The sequence below is a fragment of the Oryctolagus cuniculus genome, chromosome 9 (genome assembly GCF_964237555.1).
Source record: "Oryctolagus cuniculus chromosome 9, mOryCun1.1, whole genome shotgun sequence".
In the NCBI taxonomy this organism is placed as follows: domain Eukaryota; kingdom Metazoa; phylum Chordata; class Mammalia; order Lagomorpha; family Leporidae; genus Oryctolagus; species Oryctolagus cuniculus.
This window is the reverse complement of record NC_091440.1, coordinates 76630424-76642498: the sequence shown is the minus strand read 5'-3', so window position 1 is coordinate 76642498 and position 12075 is coordinate 76630424. Positions and strand designations below refer to the sequence as shown.

The following is a 12075-nucleotide window of genomic DNA, read 5'->3' as shown; positions in this document are numbered from 1 at the left end:
CACTGCCTCCAAAAGTCTGTATTAGGAGGAAGCTGGAGTCAGGAGCCAACCAAGCTGTTGATCAGTAGCCTCCTTTTCAGGAAACTTCATGCAAAAGGTGGAAAAACTCCTCTTTGGAAGTACCTGGCTTAGAATAGTGTTTGCAATGACAGACTGAGAAAGCAATTTAGCGGTTCATTAAACATTTTTAAAATGATAGAAAATTCTGTGCATCTCAGGTAAAAATAAGTTTGGAATTACATTAAGTAATTAGGTTCAGTGTGTACTAAGTAAAAAGCTACAGTAATTAAGCAAACATTTTTATTTTTTTTTTTGAGACACAGGATGGTACTCACGTTTTATTGTAAAATAAGAAACCGATATAAAAAGGGGATATAAAAAGGGAAGAGGACTGGCGGTGACAAATGCAGATGTGCCTTGCAAGGTGCAAAAGAAATTGACCCTGAGCATTGTGGGGAAAGTGAAAAAGGTCTTAGTAGATGCAGATGGTACATGAGATGGAATCCTCCAGGCGTAGGTTAGGGCAGGACTTCTTTCAGGTGCCATTGTCACTAAGAGGCTGGGCAGGATTTGGCTGCACCAGCGTAGACCAGGTGCCCAACCAGTGAAGCTGTCAACCCAGCCAGCAGGAGGGCAGGGAACCAGCTCCCATGAGGGTGCCACATCCCAGCCACCCTATAATAAAGGGTGCTTTCCAGGACAGCCACACAGCATTTCATTAATCCTCACAGTAGACCCTGTGAGGTAGGCATGATCAGCATTTCATGAAGTTGTGGCCACATCCCTGCTCAGCACAGCAGGAGGGCTGGGCTTCCCACCCAGCCTAGGGCTGCTTCTCAGAGCATTTTTCCCCCCAAACATTCCTCACAGTCAAAATTCTAAAAGCTAAGGCTGGCCCATCCTAGCTCCCACTGCCCCTCCCTTCCTCCCCCCAATACCACCAGTGCAGGCCAAGGCAAGTGGAAGAATTCCTGGGAGTTCTGAGGCATACCTCTACCAAGTAGGGTTCAAGCACCTGAGTCCCAAAATGTCAAGGTAGGAGGGCATGGGGGTCGTCAACGTGGTCAGAAGGTGAGACCTCAGTCTGAGTTGGGCCCCTCTCTCTTGAACATTAGTTTTTTACTGCAGGAGGTAGACTGCCCCTTCTTGGCCTTTGGGCAGCTGGAGTGAGCCCTGCTCCCCCAGGGCTCCTTCTTGGCCTTGGCATCCTTGAGCTCCAGGACCTCATTCAGCTCTTGGAACACCTTGAAGCATTCACGCCCACGGATCTTAATGATGCAATATTCTCTATCAAGTGGCTTCTTTTTCTTGGGAGAGGAGTCGGTGGTGGTGGTTGGCAGTGCTTGCTTAGAGCTCCCGGGGGGCAGCTCAGGGCAGGACTCCCCTTTCTTGAGGAAATTTTCTTCCTCTGTGCCGTGGTCCCTCCCAGGACAGGCACACACTCGCACCTCAAAGCTGTTCCATCCTAGCAGGTTCCCCCTGGAATCTTCCAGTGTGATGAGGGTGAGGATGGGCCACCGGTTCATGCCCCCCATGCAGGAGCTGTTACACATGTAATTATAGTGGATGGTGGTACAGTCAGGGCCAATGTCGGGTGGCTCATAGGGCACCACCACACTGTGTCGGAAGGTGTTTCTGTCATCCAAATACTCAGCACACAGATTTCCCTCCACCCGGATGAGATGCTGAGAGAGGGGCCAGATCATCACTATCGGAACAGCACTCGTGGTGGGGGCAGTGTCTGACAACTTCCTTCATGTGTTGAGACTTCTTGAAGATGGCCATGGGCAGGGGTGTTGAGTCGACCCACAGCTGCACAGGGCAGGTGTTTGCTAGCTGCTAGAAGAGCTTGTTGAGGCAGGGGGAGTACGTGCAGGTGACAGACTTGGCCGTCCCAGAGTGCAGGAAGCCCAGCCGGAAACTGGAGTTGCCGTGGTAGGTCTTTTGGGAAGGGACAGAGGATGACAGGGGCCAGCAGGTGGCTGGTGCAGGGGTCGCCAGCCCAGGGGCAGCTGGGGTGGGGGCCTCTGGTGCAGGAGCTGCTGGTACTCAGAGCCCTTCATCTGGGTCTTCGTTGAGCCAGTTGGCAACATCTTTAGTGGACAGCAGATCATCCAAGGGAGGGTTCAGCAAGGTGGTCAGCAGGTTGTACTCAGAAAGCAGTTTCCATAGGTCTGAAAGTGTCTCCTGACTCAGGGGAGGCTCCAGGCTGAGAACTGACTACAACTCCTCCATGGCAGCACCCAGGAAGCTGGCCCGGTCGCCAGTCCTCAGGAGAGCGCATCACAGCCCCAGACGCCAGGTGCCCCCGCAGCGCAGTGGCTACCTGTGCCCTGGACGGTGGCCCCCAGGAAACAACATCTTTTTAAAGTTAAATTTTGTATGGCAGATGAAAAATAGAAATTCAAATAAAACTCGAGAAATTTTGAGGATAAATGACATGAAGCATAAGGTCAAGGATTTGCTTTAAAATGTAACAGTGGAAAAGAAAGGAGATGGCACAGAAGAAGAAAGGATAGAGGATAGAGGAGAGGGGAGGGGTAGGAGAGAAGCGAGGAAAGAGGAGAGGGAAAGTAACCAAGTTCAGCAAATATCAGTAATTACAAAATCAGGAAAAGTACACGAGGGTTCACTATCCTGTTCTGTATGCTTTCATATGTTTAAAAACTTTTGTACTACAATTAAATACTCTATGGAAGAAACAATGAGTATTGCAAATGCTAAAAGCCATTTTGAGTTGTGATCCTGGTTTTATTCTTTTTCTAAAAGAATGTTTAATTTATTTGAAAGGCAGTGGCACAGAAAGAGAGAGGGAGAGGCAGAGAGATCTTCTATCAAGTGGTTCACTCTCCAAATGGCCACAATGACCAGGACTGGGGATGGCTGAAACTGGGAGCCTGGAACCCTTTCTGGGTCTCCCCCATGGGTGGCAGGGGCCCAAGTACTTTGGTCATCTGCTAAATCCCCAGACTCATTAGCAAGGAGCTGGATCTGAAATGGACTAGCTTAACCTGCTGTGCCACAACTCTGACCGCTATTTTTAACTTTTATAGATACTTTTATTTATGTTATATGGATCATAGAGTGTAGAATTAGTTCCTAATTAGCAAGTGAGGCTTTAGGCTTGGAGTCCTAGGCAGAACTGACTGCCTCCAGTGTGTTTCCCAGCATCTGTGATTCAAGACAAGTACACATGTGCACAAGTGTATCATGTCCATTTACAGAACCAAATTCCAGATACAACCATAAAACAGCGAAATATCTTGGCTATTACTAAACTATTTGTGACAAGCACATTCAGGGTGTAAAAAAGTCAATCAAAAACACACTCTGGATACTTCTGAGTGTATTTTCATACTAAGTTCTACCATGAACTAGCTTCTTAAACTAACTTTTCTTTTCTAGGAAGAACTGGGACAATGGTCTGTGCTTGCCTCATTGGTAATCAGATCTTTGGTACTGCAAAGGTATGAAACATGTTACTACAATCTGTCTTGTGCTTACTGAAATCGCCAATTCTGAACTATCACTGCTAGGATGTTATGGTGACTCTCTGAGTCCCAATGGTTAAGTGAAACTGTAACTGGAGAGTGGGTCATTAAAAAGTATTGGTTGGCTCCTCCTTTGTTTCATATCCACTATGAAATTAGTAAATGACTATTTCTTACCCTGGACAAGGACTAGGGTAAAATGTGTGAGGCATAAAATTTAAGGGAATATAAAAAATCTCAGTAGTTAGCATAAATAATGTTAAATCAATATTTTAAAAATAAAAACGAATGCAAAAAAATCATGATTAATCTTTTATTATTAATACTATTAATCTTTTAAATACAAGTGGGACCCAATAGGAGCAGGATTAAGTGAGGTCAGTAAAGCCAAGTTATACAAATGCAAAGCGTTGCAGGACTTCCTCATGAGAATAATATTCAGATTAATTAGATGCATTTTGCAGAGGACCTTGGCTATCCTTAAAATTGCTGTATATACATAAAAGGCCTTGCTTTCCCACTCAGAGTCTCTCATGGTTAATTACTATTTTTGCAAAGTCAATATACATAATAACTGTAATCTGGAAATTGCTGAGAAGAGAAGGTGAGTTGTTCCCATGTCTTAAAGCAGGGTTCATTTTGCTGCCATATTTTTGGGAAGCTGCCACTTAAGTCCCTACTTCCAGCAGCTCTGGTCTGCTGGCCTGCAGTAGAGAGAAGAGGAGCTGAGGGTTATGCACAACAGTCAGCTCTCCAGGAGATGGGAGGAGTGCGAGTGGGAGGGAAATTATGGGGGAGAAAGCCAATGTAATCCATAAACCGTACTTTGGAAATTTATATTTATTAAATTTAAAAAAAAGGAAAAAAAAACAGCTCTCTAGCCACTTCTGTCTTATAATCTAAGATACACAAGTTTGGAAAATAGGTGTTTCTTTAAGTCATACATCATTATGTTTCAGTGAGTTGTAAAAGCAACTTACTGAGTAGTGTTTCACTTCTAAAATGGAGATTAGAAAATATCAATGTTTGATGGGTGTGTGTGTATGCCCAAGTCTGTGTGTATATCATGGGTTTATTAATGTGGGTTACAATTTCATTTTCTTTTCATCTCAGTCTTCTCATTTGTATATTGGAAGGTAGAAAGAAGAGTTGGACCAAATAGTTTCTAAGGGCATTCTAGTTCTGAAAGTCCATGTATGCAGGAATCTTTGAATGAGACATATCTTTGATGTAGCCTTTTTAATACTGTTATTTTGAGTAGCCTCTCTTCACAGAATGCTCCCCCTTAAGGAAATAATGTGTCCTTAGAAACTTAAAACACATCTACTATGGGAAAGGGAAGATTGCAGATGAACCATTGTTATGTTGCTCCTTTTCTATAGGAAAGTCTTGCTTATTTTGCAAGTCGACGTACTGATCACACCATCAGTAGTAAATTCCAAGGAATTGAAACTCCCTCCCAAGTAAGTTTTCTTTTTAAAGGGGCACTTCTTTGGGGGGAGTGGGTTAAGATTAGCCCGACACATGGTTTCACTTTAGACTCTTCTCTGTTGGATATCAGGCAGTGGCCCTTGGGTGCCCTGCAGCAGGCTTTAACTCCTCCTCAGGACCAAAACCTATACCTCAGTCGCTGCCCATGCTTGAGGAGCAGTGGGTCCTCCCTAGAGCATTTGATATTTGTTGTTGTGTACAGAGTTCAGCAGTTGATTACTTTCCTGTAATAGGCAAGTCTAATACCTAAGATTCCAGGCCCCTAATGCTTATCAGTTGCCTTTGATTTCCCCATAGAAGAGGAACTGAGTCTTTCACAAACCCCTCCTGCGGCAATGTTGCCCTCTCAGAGAATCATGAGAACTATTTCTAGATGATTTCCTTGTGAGAGTGGTTGGGGAGGGAGAAGGAATGTCTATATTTTGATGGTTAAAGAAAAAAGAAAATAGAGGCCGGCACCATGGCTCGCTTGGTTAATCCTCCGCCTATAGTGCCGGCATCCCATATGGCCACTGGGTTCTAGTCCCAGTTGCTCCTCTTCCAATCCAGCTCTCTGCTATGGCCAAGGAGGGCAGTGGAGGATGGGCCAAGTGTTTGGGCTCCTGCACACCCATGGGAAACCAGGAAGAAGCACCTGGCTCCTGGCTTCAGATCAGCGCAGCGTCGGCCATAGCAGCCATTTGGGGAGTGAACCAATGGAAGGAAGACCTTTTTCTCTCACACTGTCTGTAACTCTGTCAATTTAAAAAAAAAAAGAAAAAGGAAAATAAACACTTTTCAAAACCTCTAATATACCCCAAATGCTTCTAAACTTAAAACTATTTCATTTAGGATTTATAATATTTATGTGGAGATTGCTGAATTTTTTCCTTTTAAAAAGATTATGGAAATTTTCAAACATATGCAAAAAAGACAATTATACAACAAATCCATTTTTACTCAACATGCCACTTTATCTCATAACTAACCAATCATGGTTTATTCATTCTCTCCCCTCTCTATCCAAATTCCTCAACCCTATTCCACTCTGTTTCACCAAACCTGGGTTATTCTGAAGGAAATTACACCCATGAGATCATTTTATCCCACAAGTATTTTGGTATGACATCTAACATAAGGTCTCAAGAGAACCCAAAAATCTTAATACCATTTATCACATCAAATGCTGTATGCCTTATAAAATCTTAATAATTTCAAATTTTGAGTTTATTTTTAAATTTTCATAATTGTCTAAGATACTTAGAAAACTTTGTTTCAGTTACAATACAAACAAGGCCCATACATATCATTTGGATGCTACCTCTCTTAGGTCTCTTTCTGTTTCTGTTTCCCATCTCATTTTTATTCCTTGTGATTTGTTTATTGCAGAAATCAAAACATTTATCTGATAGAGTTTACAACAGTCTAGACTTTATTGATACATGCTAAGGGTTTTATATTCATTACCTAATTCAATAGGCACTGTTATGAATCCCATTTTACAGATTATGAAATTGAAGTTCAGAGAAATTAACCACTAGAACCAAGAACTCAAATCTAGATCTGTCAAATCTGAAGCCCAGTATAGTCCATGCTGTGAACAGCTTCTATTTATTGTCCCCCTAAAACCAAAGTGAGAGCTGATTGAGACTCTTAGGGAGATGTGAATGTAGCTATAAATGAGAGACTTTCTTTGAGTGAAGTGATGGCAACTGAATAACTACACTGGGCTTTGAAAGCAGCACACAGTAACTTCTCACCCTAGATCTTTGGTTAGGACAAAAGAATTCAGCCTTTACTCACCAATACTTTTCTCCCATACCTAAGCCAAAGAAAACAAAAAACAAGATATACATACACCCTTGGATAAAAGTAATACATCAACCTACTGAAGTCCATCTTTTATCACGCCATTTCCATGCTCAAAATCCATGATGGCTCCCTGCTGCCAATGGCAACTATATGTTCTAACCTAGCTCTCAAGATCTTCTGCGGCCGGTGCTGCGGCTCACTAGGCTAATCCTCTGCCTTGCGGCGCCGGCACATCGGGTTCTAGTCCCAGTCAGGGTGCCGGATTCTGTCCCGGTTGCCCCTCTTCCAAGCCAGCCCTCTGCTATGGCCTGGGAGTGCAGTGGAGGATGGCCCAAGTCCTTGGGCCCTGCACCCCATGGGAGACCAGGAGAAGCACCTGGCTCCTGCCATTGGATCAGCATGGTGTGCCGGCCGCAGCGCACCAGCCGCGGCGGCCATTGGAGGGTGAACCAACGGCAAAAGGAAGACCTTTCTCTCTGTCTCTCTCTCTCACTGTCCACTCTGCCTGTTAAAAAAAATCCTCTTCAATTTGATTTTTCAAATTTTTTCTTCATTAAGTGCTGTCACATATCCTGTGCTCTAAGACAATAAGACCCTTTGCTATTTCCCAGCTTGTCAGCACTGTGTATCTTCATGCTATGAATCTGGTGGCAGGAGCCAAGGGTATGTGAAATGCAGCTCCTTCACTGACTCTCCCCATACATCTCCCTTTCTCCATTTCTCCTTTAGTCCTGCACAGTTATCCTGACTTTAGTCCAGAACTAGCACACCATATGCTACACCTGAATGTCTTCTGATTCACTGGGATAGCAATAGAAGAACTCAGCTGCAGACTTCAGATTTGGCAAGGCCCTGGGGCAGAGGTTCCTTTATGTCAAGTGATGATTCTCCAGACACCATCACATTCTGACCCTCCCAGTGAGCCAGTCTCCTGGTCACATTACATCTATCCCTGAGTTAAGAACTTGCATGAGACTATCTCATGGCTGCCCTTTCTCATAGAAAGTACAACACTTAATTTTATTAAACTTCCCAATGGGGAAAGAAGAATCTGTGAACTTCTGAGTCCTGTTGGTTCAGTGCCAGAACTGTTCAACTTCCTTAAGAAAGACTCAAGGACAGACCTTGTGAATAAGTTTATCACAGAAAGAATGAAACCAAGAAAATTCCAGAACTTCTTTGCAACAACAGAACTGAGAAAATGATAATTAAAGAAACTCTAGCTGGCAGAGGCAAGGTAAAAATGACCAAGAATCTACCTGAGAGATGTTGGTCTCCTCCTGAGTTTGCAAATACCATTCTTCCATTATCATAGGCTATTCTTCACCCAATCACAAAGCTTCCCGTAACTCAGTCACATCCTTGCTTCTATCCACACATGGATAATGGTGTAGTCTAAAACACAATCATAATTATAAGCACCCTATAAGCCAGACCTGATTCCTTTCTGGTTTCCTCCCAAAGCACTTAGTTCAGTATTGTTTCCTAAGGTAGTTTTGAGGCCACATACATAAAAACACTCTGTCTTATAACAAAATCCAGCAAGTGATTTCTTAATTTCTTACTGCCCTTACCAAGCTCTATGCCCTGCCCTCACAATAGGAATTTCTGATTTTCAGCTTTTCTTCCTCATGTAACCTGAAGCTTTTGTTTCTTTGCAGAGTAGATATGTTGGATATTTTGAGAATGTGAAAAATCTCTGCAACTGGACTCTCCCGCCAAAAAAAATCCTTACGCCATACAAAATTATCATTTATTCAATTCATAGTAAGTGTTTTTGTATAACTGAAAAACTGGGCAGAAGCAACAATGTTCCCATTCTTTGGGAAGATTTGCTTGTGGATATATACAGATGAGCTTTACTAGTACTAGGGCATCTAAAGAAATCTTTGTGAGTTTTAAACCATTTCAGGGAAGTCACGGGCATTTCAGCCTAATGAAGTTTTAACACCTTTCTCTCATAGGAACAATGAGAATAAAATAGTTTCTCAAAATTCAAAGCCTAAAAATCATTTAAAAATTTGGGAATTTTTGTGTCAGTCGGATATTATATCCTAAGATTATGTCTTCTTTCTTAATATCACTTTGGGTTTTATTTAAACCTTGTAGAAGGGGCCAGTGCTACGACACAGTGGGTTAAAAGCCCTGGCCTGAAGTGCCAGCATCCCATATGGACACTGTTTCTAGTCCTAGATGCTCCTCCTGATCCAGCTTTCTGCTATGGCCTAGGAAAGCAGTAGAAGATGGCCCAAGTTCTTGGACCCTTGCACCCACGTGAGAGACCTGCAAGAAGCTCCTGGCTTCCTATTGGCACAGCTCTGGCCGTTGCGGCCATCCTGGGAGTGAACCAGCGGGTGTCTCTCTGTCTCTACCTCTCTAACTGTCTTTCAAATAAATAAAATAAATCTTTAAAAAAAAAAAAAAAAACCCTGTAGAGACAATGCTTACAACTGTAAGGTGCAGATCTGGAAAAAATAGGGAGTTGCTCAAATTCACAACTTCAAGTTATTGTAGGTGAAGTTGTGTGGAATTTTATGGCATGATTTGCTTATCTCAGACTAACATGAAATAGAGGATTGGAAAACCTCAATCTCAGGGGCCAGCATTGCAGCATAGAAGGCTAAACCACTGCCTACAGTTTTATCATTCCACTTAAGTGCTGTTCCAAATCCAGATCCCTGTGGGTGCACCTGAGAGCAGCAGAGGATGGCCTGACTGCTTGGGCCCCTGGTACCTACAAGGGAGACTCAGATGGAGTTCCAGGCTCCTGGCTTCAGTGTGGCCCACCCATGGATGTTGTGACCATTTGTGGGAGTGAAGCAGTAGATGGAAGATCTTTGTCTCTCTCTAACTCTGCCTTTCAAACAAACAAATAAAAGACAATCTGAGATCCAAGATCCTGGGTGTTCAGCTTTCCACATGTCTTAGCTTGTAAACCAACTCAGGAAGGACTGTTGGACAAGTTAAAATTCGTCCTGCACCCGTGTAAATAAGCGGGCCAAACTTACTGGGATCAGTATGATTTTTGAATAAAAATAATCTTTCAAATGGTTGTGACAACAAGAGAAAGGAGCTAGGGAGACTGAGAAGAAAAAGTGTGAGAGGCTCTTAGATGGGTAATGTCTGTGACTGCACACTTTCCAGCTTTCATTGTCTTTGAGCTCTACTCTGCAAGTTGTAGAAAAGTGATAATGCAAACAACTTTTCTACATAGAAATGCAAACTGGATATGTTCAGTGGAATGCAATTGGCTACTAGCCCATTTGCATCTAGTCGTAGGTTCATTGCATCATTTACTATATGCTTGTGTGTGGTACTTTGAACCAGCTAGAATATTTTATTGTTTCCTCATTAGTGTGCCTATCTTTTTAATTTTATACAGATGTTGGAAAAGGCGATGGAAGTGACCTAAAAATTCAAATAACTACAAAACAACAGACAGTCTTTTCATGTTCATCTTCTAAAAACTGCAAGGTAAGAGAAAGCATATGAATTGAAAATTCTGAAGTTTTTTTAAAGCTCAAAGTTATATCAGCATGTTGGCCTCCTGAACCATCACTCACCACAAAGAAGATGTTATGTTGCTTTGTAGTTACCATCCAACATGGAAACCGTAAGTATGGATGCAAACCAGAGCTAACTTAACCAAATTGTTTGAAAAAAAAAAGGGGGGAGGGTTTCCCAGGGTATTTTCTAAAATATATATCATTGTAAATTGTGGCTTTGCCTTTTAGGTTCCCACAAATGCTGAGCATGTTACCAGGAATCTATCAAGATTTTAATTTCAGATTGTAGTTATTTTTAGCCATATTTTTTTCCTCTTGGTCATTTTACCTTTTACTGTCCAACACTAAAATTTCAAATTGTAGCATACAAGAAAATCTCCTAGGGGCATGTAAAGATGCAAATTCATTATCTGTGCCTCCAAGGTATGATTCAGGAAATCTGGAATGGGTCTCAGCTATCTGTAGATATAGCAATGCTCCAGATGACTGTAACCAACAGTCCTGTGAGTTAGCGTTATGAGAAACTATGTAAGCATATGGATGAAAGAGGAGTCTCTTTACCCAAAGCAATGGGACCCTAGTAGACAATGATCTGCTAAAATGTTGAAGTGATGCCTAACTATATAAAGACTTTTGTGGAACAATAATAAAGCTTCTTTCATGAGTCTAGGAACTGTAAACATTCAGAAGACCCTCCCATGCTTCTATTCCTGACACTAATCCTCCTTGTCCTGTCCCCCTGTGTTGGTTTTGTTTTGTTTTGTTTTGCCTCTCCTAGCTGAGGGCATTCACCTGGGCCTGATCCTTGACATTTGTGTTTTCATTTCTGTAACTACCCCATTCTTGGTTACTCTCAGCCATTCCCCTTCTTTACATTATTATTTGTTCTTTAAGCCGTGGAACATATATTAATGAGCACTCACTGTTGCTACATGTAGAAATTACAATATGGACAGTCTTTACCCCAACAATCCAAAGTTAGTCAAATCCAAACTTGCCAAATGGAGCTTTTCCTCTGCTACTGCAGATGGCACCATCATTCTTTCACTCAGGTCTTCACACGTGGTATTATCTTTGATTCTCACTTTGCCTTCTCCACATAAATCCAATGAGTCACCAATTCCTCTGATTATTCCTTTGAAATTTTTCTTCATTCTCCTTTCCTTTATGTTTCCACTGCCACTGTTTAGTCCATTTGCTCGTTGCTCTGACAAAGTTTCTAAACAATGGTCTCCTTACCTTGTCTTTCTTCTTACACATTGTAGTGGGTAGAATCCTACAACATGCATCTTGAAGTATTGCTCTCATTGTGAAGAGCTGTATGTACGTCAGAAGACACACAGTTTATGCACAGTTAAAGCCAGTTAGCATCTTTGGGTCAGCATTCTTATCTGAAAAATAAAGATGACATCTCAAGTGTTGTGAGAATTAAGTTAGGTAATAAAATAAAAATTTGTCAACTATAAATTACCAAGTAGATGTTAATTCATGACAGTAGTCAGGATACTTTGACACATAAAATACCCCTCTCCCCAATACTCTCTAGCAACTTCACTCTTATTTCCATGGATCTTGAACTCTCAAGATACAATAACCATATCCAACCTGAGCTTATTTCCATCAGCAACTTAAGCTGCAGAGATTTTTCCTTGTAAACTGGGTCATCCTCGCAGGTTCTTGGAATATAATTCTAATTTCTACTTCATGTTTCTGCTTGTCTTTTCCCTCTCCTCTGTCCCAATGTATGCACTAGATTCTATTTTCAGTGCTCTCTTTTATTTATTCAAACCCTTCCA

At 42.1% G+C, this 12075-nt stretch overlaps 1 protein-coding gene across 8 annotated transcripts in view; it reads left to right on the top strand.

Moving 5' to 3' along the window:
• Window positions 1–12075, top strand: part of LOC127487168 (phosphatidylinositol 3,4,5-trisphosphate 3-phosphatase TPTE2) — a 94851-nt gene that overhangs the window by 52722 nt on the left and 30054 nt on the right. For 7 of the 8 annotated variants that reach the window (XM_070048995.1, XM_070048997.1, XM_070048991.1 and 4 more), the window contains 2 exons: window positions 3406–3467; window positions 4874–9200. In XM_070048995.1, coding sequence (XP_069905096.1) covers window positions 3406–3467; window positions 4874–5212 — 401 coding nt within the window. In that variant the 3' untranslated portion in view covers window positions 5213–9200. Of the gene's footprint in view, window positions 1–3405; window positions 3468–4873; window positions 9201–10155; window positions 10248–12075 lie in introns of those variants that run through there. The other variant, XM_070048998.1, reaches the window with a different exon arrangement.